Source organism: Carex rostrata, chromosome 3, assembly GCF_964058835.1.
Source record: "Carex rostrata chromosome 3, lpCarRost1.2, whole genome shotgun sequence".
NCBI lineage: Eukaryota > Viridiplantae > Streptophyta > Magnoliopsida > Poales > Cyperaceae > Carex > Carex rostrata.
Genome location: NC_135920.1, coordinates 6,750,083 through 6,769,920, shown reverse-complemented (window position 1 = coordinate 6,769,920; position 19,838 = coordinate 6,750,083). Strand labels below are relative to the sequence as shown.

General features: G+C 32.9%; 2 protein-coding genes across 3 annotated transcripts; both read left to right on the top strand.

Moving 5' to 3' along the window:
- Positions 1–464: 464 nt before the first annotated feature.
- LOC144551182 (uncharacterized) lies at positions 465–3,425 on the top strand. The gene is made up of 8 exons (XM_078299046.1): positions 465–567; positions 676–1,043; positions 1,161–1,308; positions 1,697–1,806; positions 2,084–2,180; positions 2,493–2,641; positions 2,838–2,984; positions 3,318–3,425. Exons 2-8 carry the CDS (start codon positions 975–977, stop codon positions 3,363–3,365), a joined length of 768 nt encoding a protein of 255 aa, XP_078155172.1. The 5' UTR covers positions 465–567; positions 676–974; the 3' UTR covers positions 3,366–3,425.
- Positions 3,426–4,403: 978 nt separating this feature from the next.
- On the top strand, positions 4,404–7,681 carry LOC144551183 (uncharacterized). 2 transcript variants are annotated; one of them, XR_013510776.1, is made up of 7 exons: positions 4,404–4,544; positions 5,080–5,117; positions 5,446–5,538; positions 6,052–6,158; positions 6,393–6,543; positions 6,953–7,152; positions 7,570–7,681. XR_013510776.1 is itself a non-coding variant. In XM_078299047.1 (5 exons), the coding sequence occupies exons 1-5, from the start codon at positions 4,460–4,462 to the stop codon at positions 6,499–6,501; spliced, it is 432 nt and encodes a 143-aa protein (XP_078155173.1). In that variant the 5' UTR covers positions 4,404–4,459; the 3' UTR covers positions 6,502–6,737. The 2 variants fall into 2 exon arrangements, 1 of the variants encoding a protein (XP_078155173.1); XM_078299047.1 differs by lacking the exons at positions 6,953–7,152; positions 7,570–7,681 and having other exon boundaries at positions 6,393–6,737.
- Positions 7,682–19,838: the final 12,157 nt, after the last annotated feature.

The window sequence follows — 19,838 nt, the reverse complement described above, 5'->3', positions numbered from 1 at the left end:
GACTTTTGAGCAGTCAAATGACTTGCTGTGAATTAAATAGAATAAGTAAAGGGTGAGTCTATGCTACTATGCATATTACGATTTGGTCCGTAATACAGCTCAATATTTGACTTTTTAAAATCCTAACGGTCGATCCGAACTGTTCATCTTGTTCTCCATATTAATATGTGTTTAGAGATCAAATTTTAAAATTTTTGAAATTTTTTTTTTTTTTTTTAGATTTATTGAAAATCATTTTTTTTTGGATAGTGCAGAATATTCAGATCAAGTGATTTTCTAAATATCTTAAAAAATAATAAAAAATTTTAAAAAATATAAAATTTAGTCTCCAAACATATTAATATATTAATATGGAGATCATAGTACCATACACTCACTCATAACTCACAAGTAAATCTATGGCTTTTTAACTTGTTCTGAGTTCTCATAAACCCTCGCGGTCAGAGAGAAAAAGGTTTATATCCCCTCCCTTTCCATCCCGGTTCGCACTCGGTTTCCCTCGCCCCGACCGCGTACGCCACCCTCTCTCGGTAACTTCTCAATCTCTCCGGAGAAACCCAAATTCGGGTAACAATTCTAATATCTTTCACTTTTGGGAATTATTTGATCTGAAGCCGCTGTTTGCAGAGTTTGTTGAACTTAATGAACGGTGAATGTTTTGTGATAATTTTTCAGATTTTTCTTCCAGTTTTTCACCACTAAGTGCTTCTCTTCTGTTGGTACCTTGAATGTTTTGTGACATTTGTGTGCTATAGTTGATAGGCATTTAGGCAATGGTGGTTAGCTATCATACATGATAATTTGCCATTCCAGCTAGCCGGTATTATTGGACTCTGTCTCCTCTCTTTGTTCCTCGATTGCTCTCGCCGTCTCGTTTCGGCTCTGACATCACACACGGCACATTGGCCTTTTTATTTCACTCAGACACTCTCCCTTTGTGCTCTCTGACTCTCTCAGTCACACGGCGATATACCATGGTCCCACAGCATGCCGCAAAGCTCGCCATGGAGATTATTTCTTCTCACTTTGGCGATCTGGTCGCAGTAACTATCTCTCTCTCTATTGATTGAAATGTGTATTTCAACCTTATCAACTTTAATTGGTAGTAGCAACTATTATCTTTCAAATTATGAATTCAATAGTTGTTATTTTGGTTACAGAAAGTTTTCCGCTGCCTACTACAACATGGTACCCTTTCACTTCAGGAAATAGTCCGATTTACTGATATGACAGGTTCGCATGTCAAGAATTGCCTCTTCGTACTTATCCAGCACAATTGTGTCCAGGTCTTTTCCACTCCTCGAAAAGGTCAATTTTTTACTTCTATGTTCTGATCCAAAAAAAATCCAATGCTTTTTTTTTTTTTTATCATAAGAATGTCAATTTGCTTATGATTTGGTTAATACTCAATTTCTACACGAAATTCCTAACTTTTTGCATGACATCTTCACCTATATGAAGTTTATGGGTATCTCGTGGGTTCTTTTCATATTATCAGAGAGCTATGCCAATAGCTAGTAAGACATGGAAATTTTCATTCTTTAAAATGATGAATAGAAAATAGCTTTGTCCCCAGTTACTTCGAAGAGGCTTTATATATGACATAACATTCACATTTTGATTGCATCTACCAAAATTGTTAACATTATGAGTTTTTTTTTTCTTTTTTTCTCATGTGATTGGATTATGTTTTTAGGATCAACTGACAAAACTGTGACCCAATACATGGCCATCTTTGACAACATAATCAATAGGATCCGATTCTCCAAGTTTCTTTCTATTGTGAAGGGTGACCTTGGTCCAGAGGTATGTGAGAATAACAAAACAATGAAATTTGGGGCATGAGTCATGACTTGTACGTACAAATCTGATGGCTACCAACAAAAGCAAAAACTTTCAAATTGCCTGGCTAGTTTTTTTTTTTGCTATTGTCCAATGGATCTTTGATAATGTGTTTTTTGGTATTGTCCAATGGATCTATGATAATGTGGGATCAAATTGCCTGGCTTGTCTTTAGCTATTGTCCAATGGATCTTTGATAATTTGGGATTAAAATATTCAAAGTCAACTACTTAGTTTTCAGGCTGAAGCTCTCTTCGAGGGTCTACTTCATAATGGGAGACTTACTTTTGAGCAAATGGTGGAGCGATCAATCTCTAAAGAGCAACACATGGACCAAGGTACTCTTATCATTATCCTTTTTGTTGTTGATCTGATTTTCAGGAAGAGATCAGGGATCAATTCAAGCTTATGCTTTAGTTTGGCAAAAGCCACTCACACACTCATAAGTGACAAATGATAGCTAACATCCAATCGGTAAACTGACTGACTACCAAATTTTGTCTGTCTCGCCACAATAGTGAAGGACCTGAAGGCTGAAATACCAATATGGAGTAATGTGATATTTGTGTAGGTCTTGTGAAAATTTGATATTGTCCTTGTAGACCCATAACATGATAATGTGTTCTTTTTATTTTGCTCATGTGGTACAGCATTGCTAGAAAATCACCAATCAGAGTTGCGTGCCTGCTTCAACAACCTTGTGCGTTGGCATTACGTGGAGCAATGCCCTCGGCCTGAGCCCTTTATCGATCCTGACTCTGAAGACCAACCTAAGCCTACTAAAAGACGTGGTGCTAAGGTAATCCTGCTATCTTTCCTTTGTTTTCGTACATATTAATACCTCTCACCGAGTGCTTGGCATACGTGACATTCTGGTACTTGCGTTGCTTATGAATGAGTACATCCAATAATAAGGCATTTGATATTCTAGGGCTTCTATTTTGGTATTGTTTTTGTTCTACTATTATTTTGAAGCAAACATTCTTTTGGTACAGACAGTGGAACAACCACCTTCTTTAGAACAACAAGCTTTCGAGGCTGCTACTCTCACAGCATCCGAGAGGTTTTCTGAAATCCCAGAGAGTTCAGTAGAGAGTGCAGAGGACGGAACTGGAAATCATTCTTCAGCTACTGGTCATAAGGTATGGTTATGGTCACTTGCCAGTTTGCAAGGATTACAGTACCAGATTTTCGTACTTTTTTGCTCGCTTCTACCATTACTAACAAGTGCTAGCCTGTTGTATTAGTGTTGTTTCTTAATTGCTTGAATGATGGTTGTTTGAGAGGTCAGTTGTGCTTAGGTTAATGATAAAGGAACATAAAGAATAAATAGAGAAATTTTATAATAATCAATTGTGCTAGTACTGTTTTACGGGCTATTAATACATTTGCCTAAGAGCAGTCTATAAAAATAGACAAATTAGCTAACAGTATATTGGTGCATTCTTACATTTTTATCATCTGACTTTTAACAGAGGAAACATGAGACCTTGCAGAGGGCAAATTTTGAAGGGCAAACATGAGACCTTGCAGAGGGCAAACATTCTTACATTTTTGTCTCGGTCGCTGAAAAATTTTGGAGGGCAAATTTTGAGAAACTTTTGTATTGTCTCAAGACGAAGGTAGATGTTTTGATCTTTCCTTTCTTTTTGGACTGATATTGTATCTGATTTTGGAAATATACCTGTCAGGTGTAGTGCCTGCCTTTACCTGTCAGTATCCAGTTGTGAACCAAATTAGCTGTTGATGGGTGAGATTTTTAATCTAAAGGAATATTAAAATGTAAATGGCTATCAATTTATGACCTAGCAGTAGTGCATGCAGTCTATTGGAATGCTACAAGCCAATTAAAGTTTTTGTTTTGCTGTTTTTTTATTGAATACTTTTCTGTTTGCCCTTTTGTTGTCCTCAGATATGCGCTGAAACTGTCAGATCCAGACTTGGTGTTGATGCGGGTGTTGTCTTCGAAGCGATCATGGAGGCTAACACTGAATAAAAAATTAAGGGTGCCATAGGTACTAATCACATTTCTGTTGAGTATGCTTTATTTCTTTATTTTGTGTACCAACTTCCAAGTGATTTGCTCAATGCAAGTCAGATTGACATGTTTTTTTAAAAAAAAAAAAGATTTGCAAAGGCAACCAAGTCTTGCATTGATGTGATGTAAAATGTGTTTTCGATTGAAATTTCCTCTCTAATATGCAATGTTTCCTGTCAATCTGGTATGAACTTAAATTCAACTAAGTAGATCTGTTCAGATGTTTTGAGTTTGCATGTATCAGTAAGAAATTGACATTTGGAGTCAACATGAAAAAGGTTTTCGGCATTGCATTTAGTAAACATAACTTTTGTTTTATCGTTTTGGTGTCACTGCCACAGAAAAGAATCTGGTGTGTTAGTTGCTCATATAAGAATCATATGAAATGCTACACAGAAAGAACCTGCCTACTTGACATTGGAATGAAGTGCTTTGGAAAGTCTTAAAGATCTCATCAAAGTTTACTCATAAAGTGACATTTGTTCTTTATATATATATATATATATATATACTTTTGTAGCCAGTGCAACACTTGATAGGATTTTGGATCGGTTAAGAGACAAGCCGGCCGGCATCTCGATGACACTAGATCATGTGAGAACAATCCTTGACGAACTCCATTGCAAAAAATCTACGGAGAAATTGGAGGCAATTTACTCTCTTGGTAATAGTTATAGCATTTTATTCAGGGCAATTCCAGAAACTGCCCCTGAATTCAGTGTCTTATTGGATTAACACTTGACGTTTGGGTTTTGTTTGTTACAGAGTAGGTATAAAGTATCTTTCCAGTCCCATACTTGAATTCTTGAATTAAGTTTTAAATTTCTTCTAAAAAATCAAACTTTTGGCAAATGGATTATTAGAGCAAAAGATTCCTGGTTTTGGATTGAGAAATACAAACAAATGTTCTTGTATTTTTGGATTAAACTGCAACAACTACATCCACCAAGTCTTTAGTCCCAAAGAAGTTGGGGTAGGCTAGAAATGAAATCCAACCGGAGTCGCAAAGTCAAGGTAGATAGTAATAAAATAATAAGAAGAAGAGGAGTAAAAAAAAAAAAAAAAAAAGAGAACAATAGTAGTAATACTAATAGTAATAATGGTACCAAAAGAGTTGAGGGTCATCTTAAAAAATTATCCCACATCTTATAGTATAGTAGTCTTGGTGTCTGCGCTTTTAACTATTGTTGCAATTCCAGATTTAAATGGAACTTTGGAAGCTTGTCAGAATGACGAGGTAAACCTTTGATTTCCTGTTTAAGTGCAATTTTATGAGGAATACAATAACTGACACCTACAGCATACCATTTTATGTGCTGTGCCACACAATAGCAGATTTGGGTTTTTAGCAGACCTCATTATTTTGCCCTTTGTCCTTTTTGCCTTTGTTTGCTGTTTTATTTAGAAGTGAAGCTTAGGTTGAATTTAAATTGACCTGGTGCTTATGCGGTTACTTTTTTGAATATAAAAAAAAAGGTAACCGCACATGGTTACTTTGTTAAGTTGTAAACAAGCTTTTCATTTTTTTGTTAAGCAATTTTCCCTCTCTCTCTCTTTCATAACGGATAGAGGCTTTAGTAAAAGCAAGATATGGGGATCAAGGATATAAGATATTTAGGTTGTTGAGTATGCGGGGTCAACTAATTGAGACTGACCGGGTATTTAATTTTATTTTATTTTAAATATGGGTATGCAACATAAATTTTGCCTTTACTCTTTTCAATACATTGTGGTAATCTTAATTAGAGCTTAAAATGCATAAGCTTTATCTAAATTTAGTAGCAGAACCTTGCCAGGAATCTAGGCGTACCGGTGCTGGACATGTACTAGCTCCTCTCTTTTTTTCTTTAATTTTTTTGGTGTTTATTCCTATATTAAGGTTGATGAAGAATGTAAAGTAGTCTGTCTATTGGTTCTATGTTGTATTGTAAATAATAGTTTTGCTAAGGTGCCTTTGCTGGAAACACAAACTCCTCAATTCAATATCAGATACTGCCTATGCCTTGAAATACAAATTTATAAATGGTGCATATTATATCCAATGGCATGTGGCTTCAGGCTTTATATGATTCTTGGCAAGGATCTACAGTTGCAGGACATGAGAGGTACAGTGTCATGATATGTTATTTCAGCTTGTGCTTTAAATATTATAATGCCTTTTTTTTTAACAGATAGCAGAGATTACTTTTGTTGAGAAGAAAGAAGCTCATCAAATGCTGTACAGGCTTTGGAAGGATGAATACATCAAATCTAAGGCAAGAGGCACACGACTCTTTGTGTGTATGTTTCCCTTTTCCCATCCATTCTCATCATTTGTTTAGGATTAGCTTTGTCAAAAAAAAAAAAAAAAAAAAAAGAACCTTTGAAGTGGCAAAAGTGCAAAAGAGCCCTGATTTTCATGTTTTTACAGTGTCTCTTCCCCATTCTTAACCTTTTTTTTTTTTACAAAAGAAATCAAGTTTTAACCTTTGTTTTGGATGTTTTTATAGTAATGCTTTAATGATAATTGCAGAAAATCCAGTCACAAGGGTCACAGGACATGGCAAATATTTTCTTATGGAGGCTGGATAGAAAGGCGTTTTCTAAGACTGTCCTTGATGATATTTTTCATTCGGCTTTGAATCTGACCGAAAAAATCTCAGTTAGTTGAAAAGCAACACGAGGTTGTTTCACTTCTTTTTCCCATTATCTGTAGTTTAAAAAAAAATAATCTTGGAATATCTTTGTGATACTATCTGTCTGTACTACAATCTTGGTTTGTGCAAGGGAATATTGCTCTTTTGCTTTTGTAATAATTATGCTAACTGACAAATACTGTAGAAATCAACCAGTATATATAACCTTGTATATATCTGTACAGGACTTGTATAGTAATAAGCCATATTGGCCTGTTCAATTAATCTCGAGTTCCTTTTACCAAAAATAACCCATAAAATTTGCAAATATTTAGTTGAAAAAAGGAGGGAAAAAAACTAACACTGAGATCAAGTTGCCATGACCCGGTTGGTAGTATTGAAATGTGAACTTAACTTGTACTTCGATGATAAGCTTGTTTCTTTTTTCATCTGTTAGATCTTAGAGGATGATATGAAGAAGCTGATTCAAAAAAAGACTATATTGCAACTATCACTCCTAAAGCTTGATGATTCATTGTTGCTTTTCCACGATTTTTCAAATTATACATAGAGCTGTCATAAATATGATAAAGGTTGCATCATACCTAAATGGTCCTGTGTCGGTGGTTATTGCCAGGCCTAAAACGGTATATACTGGTGAGTGATTTGTTTTACACTTGTAATTATTGTTTAATTGTTCTAGAGTAACTCATAAATGAATATCAAAGAGTATCTGTATCTATCTCAGAAGATATGTTATATTTGAAGAACCCTCATTCGATCACGAGTAACCACGTTCGAAATCATATCAATTTATGAAGGGGGTAAGGTAAGTAGTATAAAATAAGCAGATAATTTTAAAAGATTAGTATAATTGTGTTATGGAAAGTTATATTGTGTAGAAAAAGGTCTGTTATTTTATCACTAACAGGATTCAAAAGCCTTGTGGTGGCATTTGCCATTAGGTCATGGTTTTTTAGCCCATGGTCTTTCTAACGCATCATGAAATTACCAAATAACTTCATAATTAACTATTTTATTTTCATTATTATTCTTTTATTTTTATTTTTGTAGGCAGGTTGACATAGATATTGGTGTAGTGGAGGTGAAGACATCATCATGCTATTTTATTTTCCTCGAAGCTAGCTACATACTTTATTATTAATTACCCTCTCTAATTATTTGCAACTTAAATTCTTTGGATTAATATCTATCAAATCTAAAGGTGAGTTTCTACTTATTTTAGTTTCTTAATCATTAGGACTACTGATCTTAAAATTATTTAAATAAACTAAACTCTGCATAATTGCATTGATGTAGTCAGATTATGCCAAGTTGTATTGCTAGTGTGTTTCATCTTTCGACAAATGGAGATAAAAATCCCTAATTTTAATAAAATAAAAATTACGACTTCAGATTGGAGGGAACACAAAATAAAAGTTATGCTAACAATTTAAGTAATTTTGTATGAATTGGACGGGATTCAGAGAATGTAAGAAAACAGAGAAAACTTGGTATAACACGGTAATAAATTGACGAGAGTTTATCAAATTGAGTCAATACTCTTATGTAATCCTTACCCCTAATCTCAATTAAAAGAAGATTTACAATTGAAAGAAAAAACAAATGAGCAAATTAAGCAACCAATAGCGATTACCTTCAGCCCGCCTCCTTTTGAAATAATGATTTCAATGAAATCTAATTTCATAAAAAATAAAACTATAAAATTGTAATTAAAAATCTAACAAAAGAAAACTTTTAGAAACAAACTAACAATAAAATTGTAATTAACAGGAGAGAACTTTTGAACTAATGATTTCAATGAAATCCAATTTAGTCAACCCGCCTCCTTTTTTTTTTTTTGAAACAATAAAATACTTTCGAAATGCATGAGGAACAATCATTTTAAGAATACTATTACACTAGAGACACAACAAAAATATTTTCAATGAAGAAAGAGAACAATAATACATAAGCCGTTCGATAAATGTACATATTTTTAGTTATGTTGTTGCCTTAATAGATGATATTTTTCATGGTTTTTAAGTAGTGTTTTAATCGTCTTTTTGTTGATTTCAATTATGGAAATATCTAATTCGAGAGAATAAAAATATATATGATGTCAAAAAAAATGTACCATATATTTATCTGAAAAAAAAATTCTACCATATACTTGTTTACCACTTTAGATTCAAAATATTAAGGAAACTAAACTTTGATATTTAACAAAAAGAATTTGTGAGGCATAAATTCATCCAAAATTAAATTATATAAATTGAGTTATGCCAGTAATATTTCTTGTCATGGGAATACCACTTTTCTTTTAGCTCGTAGAGATCAAATATAGAGGAAGTAGATATAGTAAATTTTGGTCAACTGTAAAATATAGAGGAATACTAGATAGACTGCATTTATATTTTGATCTTATAGAAGAAACCGGAGTTCTTTTTCTCGGCTCCTTCAGAGAATTCTCAAGGAACCCGAAAACAAAAACGATTCCTTCAGATGATATGGTCTCTAAAAGAAGTGAATTTTTTTTTCCGTTTCCTTTAGGATTTCTTAAAAAAATTGAAAAGAAAGTTCTGCTCCTATAGAATCGAAATATGGATGTAATGTATTTAATTTTTCTATTTTGTTTTTATATAATTTCTGAAAATAAAAAAAATGTTACCTCTTCTATTCTACTTGTTCCATTTTTAATTTTCTTATTCGGCATAGTGATATCCTTCCATCTCTCTTGTCTCTATCTCTTTAAGCGGAGAAGAGAATGAGAGGGAAGAGAGCTGAGTCGAGTAGAGCTAATCAGAGTCAAGAGCACGGTATAGTCGGAGCTCGAAGTGTAGAGCTTTTACCCCCATCTTGATCAGAGCGCGACAAATCTGGCCGTTGGAGTGCAGCGGCTATCATGCCCGGTCCTGGGGCAGGGCACCCAGGGTGATGGCCCCGGGCCCCAGGATCCAAAGGGCCCCAAAAAAAAATTTAGTATGTATATATTACAAAAAAAATTATTTGTATATATTAAAAATAAATAAAATGTTAGAAATCAAACTTTGTATATATAAAAGCTCTAAACTTTTTTATAAATAGGAATAATCTATTGACATATTAATAAAATTATATATAGAGAGAGAATGGCTAATATCAAAACGTTTGCACCAACTCTCCCGTGCAACCGAGTCAGTTTCCGATTTTTAAAGCCCAAATGATAAATCTAAACCGTTAGATGTGTTCTCCATATTAAAATGTGCTTGGAGACCAAATTTTACATTTTTTGGAATTTTTTTACTATTTATTAAGCCACTTTGAAAATCGCTGATCCAACGGTGACTTCTGATTTTACTGTTCCAAACAGCCACCGTTGGATCAGCGATTTTCAAAGTGGCTTAATAAATAGTAAAAAAATTCCAAAAAATGTAAAATTTGGTCTCCAAGCAGATTTTAATATGTAGAACACATCTAACGGTTTAGATTTATCATTTGGACTTTAAAAATCGGAAACTGACTCGGTTGCACGGGAGGGTTGGTGCAAACGTTTTGATATTAGCCACTCTCTCTCTCTCTATATATATATGTGTGTGTGTGTGTGTGTGTACAATTATACATACATATATATGTATATGAAGGTAAGGGTGTAAACAGTCGGATACGGATCAGACGTGTCTTTATCCATTATAATTTTTCGAATATGGATGCGAATATGGATAGTTTCGGATACGGATACGGAATTGATATTAAATGTATACGAATACGGATCAGATATCGGACGCATATAAATATAATTCGGATAATTAAAAAAATACTAATATACATTCTAGTAAAGTATAATATCAATATGTAATTTTTTTTTCATTCATTAATTAGATCTAATATTTTTCATAATAAATTTGTTGGATACAAAACATATATCATATTACTAAAATATTAGTCACTGTTCATCTCATAATGTTATATTGTTAATTAGAATATATCAATTCAAGATCAATAATATTTTTTTCTAAGCATATAGGACAAAAAAAACAAAGAGAGTCTTGAACCAGCTACATTAAGGATCATTTATTAATACCATGCAACTAAAATATAAGTAATAGATAATTGATATTTAACAAATCATTTCTTGTGGAGTAGAGGTGTAAACGGTCAGATACATATAGTTACGGATAGTTAATTATTAAATCGTATCCTTATCCGTTGTAACTTTTCGGATACGAATATATATGCGGATACAGATAGTTAATTATTAAACAATATCCTTATCTGTTATAACTTTTCGGATATGGATACAAATACCGATAGTCTCGGGTACAAATACAAATCAGATAATTTAAGTAATTTTCCGGATTCAGATCCAAACAAAATCGGATAATATCTGATTCATTTACACCCTTATATAAATGACTCAAACTTTTATCCCGCCCCGGACCTCAAAATCTTCAGGACCGGCCCTGGCGGCTATCGGACGAAAACGGATCCGATCATAAATAGAGATGAAGAAAGATGTAATAGGGTGTTTTTTAGAGTAGATAAATACGATTAGTTGATTAGAGTAGTTTACGTGATTTCATGAGAATAAATGAGTTTAGATTTAGGAAGGAGGGTCATTTGACCCGTTGTAAGTCCTTTTTTTATCAATGAATTTGTTAGTGTGCATTTAAAGCCACTAAACCTTCAAAAAAAATAAAAAAATGTTGCATGTAAGGTGGTGTTACCTTCTCACTGGGAATGCAATAGAAGAAAAATAAATGATTTACCGGTCCACACAAAATTGAGGTTACAAACAATCTTTTGGCCAAACAGCATTGAATAATCAGATATGGTGAAATGGAGAGATCTCGGCAGCAAGATCATTAAAGAGAGATCACGAGTCCGGGAAACTGGTGTGGGCTCCTTTTCTCTTCTTAAATTGGTGTCTGGTTTTTGTCACATTAACCAAACACACACAAGGGGGTCCAGTACCAGTACAGCCGTTTTACTGATTGTCATGGAACAAATGAGTATACAGTTCAGCTCTCTTGTAATTCTTTCCTTGAGAATTTAAGATTACCAGTACTTTACACTGAGACTGAGTAATTTGTCCATTTTTTTCTTTTATGAACATATGCTCAGATTACGTACTGTTAGTTAGTTTGTTCTAAAAGTTTTTTTTGTTAATTACAATTTGCAAAATTGGGCTAAATTTGATGTAGTGCTTTATTTTATGCTTAGCATATGAATAATTTTTTTTTTACCATAAAAAGGTGCAATTATGTCCGTATAGTAAAACAGTTAAATAATTGATGAAAAAATAATGCATTAAGATTTGCTTATATATATTTTTTGACCGCTTGACTTTATACTAAATTAATTATAAAATTAATAAATTTTGTATGTAAAGTTGTAAACATAACACTCATAAAATAGATTAATTTTAACTGTTAGAATTTATCATTTACAATCAATTTGATAAATTTTAGAATTAAAATCACAAAGTCTCCTTGATTTAAGGTTTAGGGTTTGACTCCCAAATCCATATATGGTAAAAGAATATTGCAAAATTGCACCTTTTATATATACTAGCCAGATGAATTTGAATGAACAATATTTGGTCTCCAATGCTGCTAAGCTTGACCCAACAAGGATTCTCTTTTCCATTGCCAAATTCGAGATGGTGAATATAAAATTTAAAATCTGTAAACCAATAGGAATGACTATGACAAATGGCCAAAATCTCTCCACAAGACTCGACAAGGTAAGGACCTACATGGTGAATTTGTGCCATATTTTAATGTTCGGGTGGTGGTATGTATAGGGTTAAAGAAGAACTTGCATTTGGTCTAGTGGCAAAAATATGACTTCTATATTAGAGGTCATGGGTTCGAAACCCACAAGATGGAAAAATCCTCTATATTAATAGATATGAATTTTAAATGTATTGGGTGGCTTGACCTCCAATCCATATTTCAAAAAATAAGTTAAAGAAATATTGCATAATATATTTGAATCTATTTCTCTCCGTAAATTTTGAAACAGTTCTGAATTATGTTTTGAACCGACATAATAATGAAGAAAATATAATTATGCATCATTCAATTTGCTCATTTTTATTATTTTACTTAAAACAATATATTTATTAATTATTATCTAATAAATGATGTTCTTCTTGTTAGTTAAAATATGTTGGATTGAATTGCACAGACTGTTATTGCTTGATCATTATATATATATTTTTTAATTCTTATTAAGATTTTTAACCTTATATTATTTGTTGGGTTGCATTGTATTTATATTTTTCTTTATTATTAATAATTATTTATGTTTTATATTTAAGAACTTTTTCATCAAGAAAATCCACAAAATATGCAAAATTAGACCGCCTAAAAAATGATACAGATAAACGAATTTTAGGTTATGGTGATTAATTACCATAATATTATTATTATAAATCTAAGTCTTGACTAATTTTACTTAATACATTGCCATGAGACGATATCAACGACTTAGTTATAACTAATTACTTAATCCATCAAGAGGCATTACAATAATGATGCCAAATTATATAGCAAAAATTACTATGTTTTAATCTGAAAAATGACGAAACAAATGTAAAATAGCAATTTTTTCGATTTATTTACTAGAAATGTATTTTTGAGTGATTTTGACAAGTTTTGAAGAAAGTTATGTATTTAGACCAAAAACAGAACAAAAATATCATATTTCGACGAATATGGAATTTATGTCAAAATTGGACTTCTCATGAAGCATACAATACCTCTCACGAAGTGCACAACATGTGAAATGAAAACATAATGAAGAAAATCCGCTAAGTACGAAGCACGTGCAACGTAGACCCTGTCGTGCAGTGTCTCGTGAGGCATCAAGTATGCCTCACGGGATGGGCTGGGCCTTCTAGAACGCCTGCTTTGCTGAATAATTCGCTGTTAATCTTCATAGCATTTGGCACACAACATGGAGTAGAAGAGCTAAGAATCAGCAAGTCCAGAAGTCTATGCGACATATGACATGTATGGTCATATGGAGTGATAGCTAAGTTATAAAGATCAATAAAGTTCCTCACTTTGTATGAACTTCAAGGTATCATACACACCAATCCCGAGGCAAAGCTCTACATAGAGTTTTAGATCTTGTTTTCTACTTTTCAACTAGCTTTGAATCACATCAATTTAAGTTCGGATAACCAAACTACGACTAAAATACGATTAAGTGTCTGACCTATACGACATCCACCATGCCGCATGCAACATTTTATAAATGTGTATGCCACACGAACAACCACTGGAGCTCTAGACCATGCTATTTTTAGCATACACATGATTCACACAGTCCACTAATCTATAGGGATCAACCGGAAGCCTACCCATGTTCTCCACTACTCCAACCATCATCTAAGAAGGTTATAAATACCCCTTTAAGCAAACTATTATATATCTTTCAATTAAGTATACGGTAAGACTCTCATCTCTCCCACCATGCCGTGTGTGATATTTTATAAATGTGTATGCCCCACGGACAGCTGCTGGAGCTCTAGATAGCGTTATTTTTAGCATACACAAGATTCACACTCTCCACTACTCTCTAGGGACCAATCAGAAGCCTACCCATGTTCTCCACTACTTCTCTCATCATCTAGGAAGGCTATAAATATCCCTTTAAGCATAATTTTATGTATCTTTCAATTAAGTATAAGGTTAGACTCTTAGAGAGAGGAGAGAAGGCAGAAATATGTCTAAGGGCAGATTTTGCCTTTGTTAAGGTGAGAATGAGGCTAAGGAGCATAAGGTGATTCATTGGAGGTCAAGGGAGGCGTTCAAGTTTTACCCGTTCCATATTCCTTCTTCAATTGAGTTGTGTTTTATGCTTTCTTTATTTCTTTTCATTGTTAATTTTTCCATGAGGGCTAAATCTCTTATCTCTATGGTTAGGGTTTGTATTTGAATTCTTATGATGTTTAATTAATACTTGTTCGTTTATATTTTGTTTCGTATTTATGATCTGAATTTCTGTTGTACTTTTATCTTTTTAATATATCCTTGCATACATAGTCCCGTCTATTATATGCCAAAGTAATCCACATTCCATAATGTTAAATAGTCGTTGCGTCCTTATGTGAGGGGCAAACATGTAAGTGCTTGTGCCTAGGTTAACAATTCATTACAGTGGTTCAAAGACTAGGGTTAGAACCCAAAATGCTCCCTTGATAGGATAGTATAAATTGCATTTAGATTAGAACTAGTCGCCCTCCTTTGCTAGATTAGACCGACATCTAATATATAGACTAAGTAGTTTAATTGCCCCTCTTTGCTAGATTATGCCTTAGTTAGAATAACATTAGGAAACTCAATTTTGATGGGGTCTCTAGAATTATTTCAACAACAGAGTAGTATAGGAAAAATTATATTTTCATACCTAAAATACCTTAGTCTTGGTAGTCCTAAAGTTGATCGAAAGATTAAAAAAACCCTCACATTGCATAACAAATATCCCACTATATCATGCGAGTAGTGACAGTGTCATACGCAGTATGCGAGGAAGACATAGTCTATACTTGGTCGTGACAGTACCATGTGCGACATAGATAAAGGTCAAAACTTGTATATGTTGTCTCTAATGGCACCTTGAGAGGGGGGGGGGGGGGGGGGGGTGAATATGGAGTTGTTAAAATTTAAACCATATAACTTGTAACTATCGGTCGTATAGACAAGTTCAAAAGTCGTTCCTATATTTAAGTAAATCTATCTTTTTTAAGTTCTTAGCGGAATCAAGAACTTGGAAATTAAATAAATAAAGTACTGTAAAGTAAATATATAGAGTCAGAGAAATTGACATATGAGTTGTTAACGGAGTTCGGCCACTGAAGAACCTATGTCTCCGGAGCAACGCAGCCTAACTGGCGCGTCTTTCTATTTACCCAATGCAGAAAGGAATACAAGTTGTGATCGTCGAGACAACACTTCTATGGTTCACAAACACAAACAAATGGGCACAACAACTTGGAGTAGGCGACCAACAAAAACTCTAAATCCAGATAATCACTAGCTTCACTCTAATCTCACACTGATCAATTTAGGTGAAATATATTTGAGGTTGCTGGAAAGATAATTGAAATTTAGGCACACGCAACAATGGACTAGGCTAAACCTCTCAAAGAATTTCTAAAGTGCAAGGTTGGTGAGGGTGTTCTCCGTCTTACTTAGACAGACGACAGAGCTCACTATTTATAGTGGAGTTCAAAGGAAAGCCAACAACTCTAATGAAGATCACAAGACCTACAGTATTTAGGAATTAGCCTATTTTACTTATGCCTAGTTTCTAGTATTGACCAGACCCTATTATTTGAATTTTGAATTGAACTTCCAGTCATGTAATGACTAGACTCGGATGATCACAACCTCATATCTACTTTACCATACTTTTGAATATAAATTAAAAATGATAAAACAAAATAGTAAAGTGTGATCTTCATAATCTTCATGATCTTGATCTCTATAATCTTTTGTAATCTTTATGATTCAGCATCTCATCAATATCTGACATTCCAAATGGCTCGTGTGAATCTTCCATCAGATCATTTGTATCAAATCATTCCTTATAGCTCGAGGAGATCATGTAGCTGATATGTATCTTTGACTTACTTTGATCTTCTGACGTAACAGGTAAACCTGCATACATCTCAAACAAAGAAATTGTAAAATTCAATATTTATATGTTTTGCAAATTAATCAAACAGCACAGAAGATTGCTTACAACAACAGTATCAATTATTCTGATTAAGAAGGATAGAAAACTTGAATCCTAGGGCCTTTTTCCCACTGTTTAATTCTCTTTTACTTAATTGTTTGATTACAACAAAACTTTATAAAATTTTGATAACCTCGACTAGTAAAAATTATTAAAACCTTAATATATTATTCATGTGGATTGGCATCCCAATCAATACTACACAGTAGGATCATAGCTTGTGATTTGATCGTAAGCTAAAATTAGAGTTTAATAATATTAAAATATATAGTTCTCATTTTGAGTCATCATACAAGCACACAAAAATTAAAGAGGATAATACTTGTAATATCTTAGCATAGTGGCGGAACTAAAAAAATTATATCAAGAGATTGGTATATAAAATACATAATATATAACAAAAAGAATAAAAAAAAAATTACTAAGCTACAAACACATTTAATATTTTATGAAAAGAGTTGAACCATAAAATAAACTTAAAAAGTAATATTCAATTAAATTTTCATATATAATTAATTATTTTTTAAATTCTAAAGATTACTAAGCATTCTTATAAGTGTGGTTGTAAATCCGGCCCTCAAAAGTCAACAATACGTCATTTCCATACAATGTGCGACATCTCTTAAAAATGAAAAAAAAAAAAGTTTTGTAACAGATTCAACCAATACCATATTACCATCTACCAAAAAATTTACCAAGGTAATATATGCATTGTTGAGTCCACATCGTCTGTATTAACTCAAAAGAGAATATTTCGAGTTAATACATCTAGGTTGTCTGATTGTAAATAACACTCATCTGGTCTCCGTTTATTACTTAGGGGATCTTTAATATTAGTGCAAATCTAATTCGCACAAATTTTAAAGCTTATCCGACGGTTCAGATAAATCAGCTCAAAAGATTCATTTTTGAGTTACTGCAGAGGATACGAATTCAAGTGAGATAAGATCAAGGAGCAAGCGAACCACGGATGCTTGTTAATTGCATCTTGTCTCTTCTCTCGGCTTCTTTTTCAATACCAATGCTTTTGCCACAATTGGTACCATCATGGTCCCTCCAAACCGCACCTCATGCAACCTACTCACATGCCTCACCTCAGCTCATGTCCACTTTGAGTTTGGCCGCACAAAGACACTGTCGTGAATCGGATCCACTGCGGCACATACAGAGCATCAAACTATGTAGCGAGTTATTGCACCTAACTCGTACAATGCAATTGTTTTCAAGACTTGTTGAAATTTGAGTTATTCCCCATACAATTCAATTGATTAAATATGCTTGATGAAATTTGCGTTACAGAAAGTAAATTTTGAGTAAACTCCAATTGTCTGGAATTCGTATCCTCTGCATTAACTTAAATTTTGAGTTAAGATTTGAACCGTCCAATTTATATCCGCACTAGTATTAAAGGGCCCATGTGTTATAGACATGAGTTCAATAAGTCCGAATTTTGATCAGACGATTTAAAAATTAACTCAAACAGTACGTTAATGCATAGGATGCAGATTCCTCTCATCTGGTCATCTAAGAGCAGAGCAAGTAGAGATAGAGGGAGGCAAATATGTAATTACCTAGTTTCTCTCAAGTAATTATTCAAACTTTGAATTTAGATTTAAATCATCTTATTAAAATCCGAATTAATTATGTGGGAGGTGAAATGTATTGTATTTTTTTAATATGCATATCAAAAGCATATTGAACAGTCTGGATCTAAACTCAAAATTTGAGTCACTTTATGTTATATGAATTCGGCACTTAAACATATGTCTAAAAGAATTTTACAATTATCTTATCTCTGGTTGAGCTGGATTCACTTTTCATTTGCTATTCCGACTTCTATGTCCGGTTCCACCACTCCAAGTCTCCAGCAAAAGTAAACTAAGGAAGTTCGAATATGTTTCTCTGTGGCACCCTCTTGTGTTATATGCTACATACAGTTTGACTAAATATCAAGGTCATTGGTCAATCTAGGAAGTGCTACCTCTGTTTTGAGAAGGAAAGATTTCATCAGCTTGAAATTAATATGCTTATCAGCTTATACATACATAATGTTTTCCATAATATGAAGAACAGCTTGAAATAAACATGAGTTTTGCATTTCTTTATCTTCTATCCCAGTGGATTAAAATTTATTGAATAAACACAAGAAAACACATCTTCTCTCTCTAAAAAAAAAAAAAAAAACAGAAAACACATCAGTAAGAGCATCTTCATCGTATAAAATGCTAAGTACAAACTTTATTTCTGTAATTAACTATAATATTGATAATACTTAGTAATTTTTTATTTCAAGTTTTACGTCTATGTAATTGTCAATTACAATCCAATTGCACATTTTTGTGATATATGTATACATTCTGCCAACTTAGAAAGATTGTTCAATTAATAGCTTCTCGTTGTAATTCATATTACAATTACCAACCAATAATTACAATTACTTTGCAATTTGGAAGAAAATGGGCAAAATATATGTTTTTTTTTTTATTATAACCATATACAATCAAGTCTTTGAACTTTAAATATTAACAAAAAACCTTCTAATCAGATTTCAAATCCGCACTCTCCACTCTCCACTCAAGAACATTGTCTTTAACCACTAAACAAAATAAAAGTTCTTGAAAATGCTCTAAGATATTGTGGCTAAACTGATTGATTTCTATTTAGCATAAATGACATTAATTGTTAAAATTTACATTTATATTAGAAGTCAACTACAATATACAGTACCCATGATATCGGGACATAAATCTGTTGTTATTCCAAAGGGATCACAGAACCCTGTTATTTCTATTCCAAACGTTCAAAGTTTTTAATGTGTGAATCTCAAAAACAAAAGTTTTTGTATCCGAATCTCGACAAAAGTAAACGGATGAGATTGGAATAACAGGGTCATGATATCGTTGCTTTGATATGCATCTCTGCTTACATGTGTATTTTGGGAAACCTACATGGTCATGCAATGCCAACCATCACAAAATATGATTATTTCCATTCTAATTTTCTATCCTTTATAATATGATTATTTAAATAAACAATACAACCTTCAGTCACAGACTCACAGTCTCACAGATATTGCCAACTGAGGCATCATAGAAAACCAGTTCGAAATTGATTGATCAACTGGTTTCTTCAATGGAAACAGAGCTCCAGCTGTCTTTGATATTTTTCGCATGTTTTCCCATCTTTTCTGACTCTCTGTTGTAGGCTGTAGCAGGTACAAAGGGAATGGCTTTCTGTAGTCAATGGCGCCATAATGCAATTTTATATCTTATCGAAAGACACATAAGAAGAAAGATGGGCACTTCAAGACAAAAATGAAAAGAAAAATGGAAGTAGCACTAGATAAAGGTTGAAGTTATTAATTTAATAGTTTCTATAATTATAAAAAAATATATGATTTCAAATTTTAGATATTTATAATGTGATATATAGTTTCAAATGCCTCCAATTGTTATAACTTAAAATTTCAAACTTAAATGTTAAACAGTTAGATATGAATATATGATCTATATTAATTTTTTTATACGCGTACAAGGTAATGTGACGTTTAAATCTTGTTTTGATTGTTATTAAGTGATAAATCATTTATGTGGATGATTCCTGAACATTGA

What these genes read in the sequence shown, in the direction of transcription:
- LOC144551182 (XM_078299046.1), top strand. Translation starts at nt 975, where the DNA reads ATGGTCCCACAGCATGCCGCAAAGCTCGCCATGGAGATTATTTCTTCT. An exon ending in AGAGCAACACATGGACCAAG is followed by an intron (nt 2,181 to 2,492) that starts GTACTCTTATCA and finishes CATGTGGTACAG; the next exon opens with CATTGCTAGAAAATCACCAA. An exon ending in CTAAAAGACGTGGTGCTAAG is followed by an intron (nt 2,642 to 2,837) that starts GTAATCCTGCTA and finishes CTTTTGGTACAG; the next exon opens with ACAGTGGAACAACCACCTTC.
- LOC144551183 (XM_078299047.1), top strand. Translation starts at nt 4,460, where the DNA reads ATGACACTAGATCATGTGAGAACAATCCTTGACGAACTCCATTGCAAA. An exon ending in AACTAATTGAGACTGACCGG is followed by an intron (nt 5,539 to 6,051) that starts GTATTTAATTTT and finishes TTTTTTTAACAG; the next exon opens with ATAGCAGAGATTACTTTTGT. An exon ending in AGAGGCACACGACTCTTTGT is followed by an intron (nt 6,159 to 6,392) that starts GTGTATGTTTCC and finishes TGATAATTGCAG; the next exon opens with AAAATCCAGTCACAAGGGTC.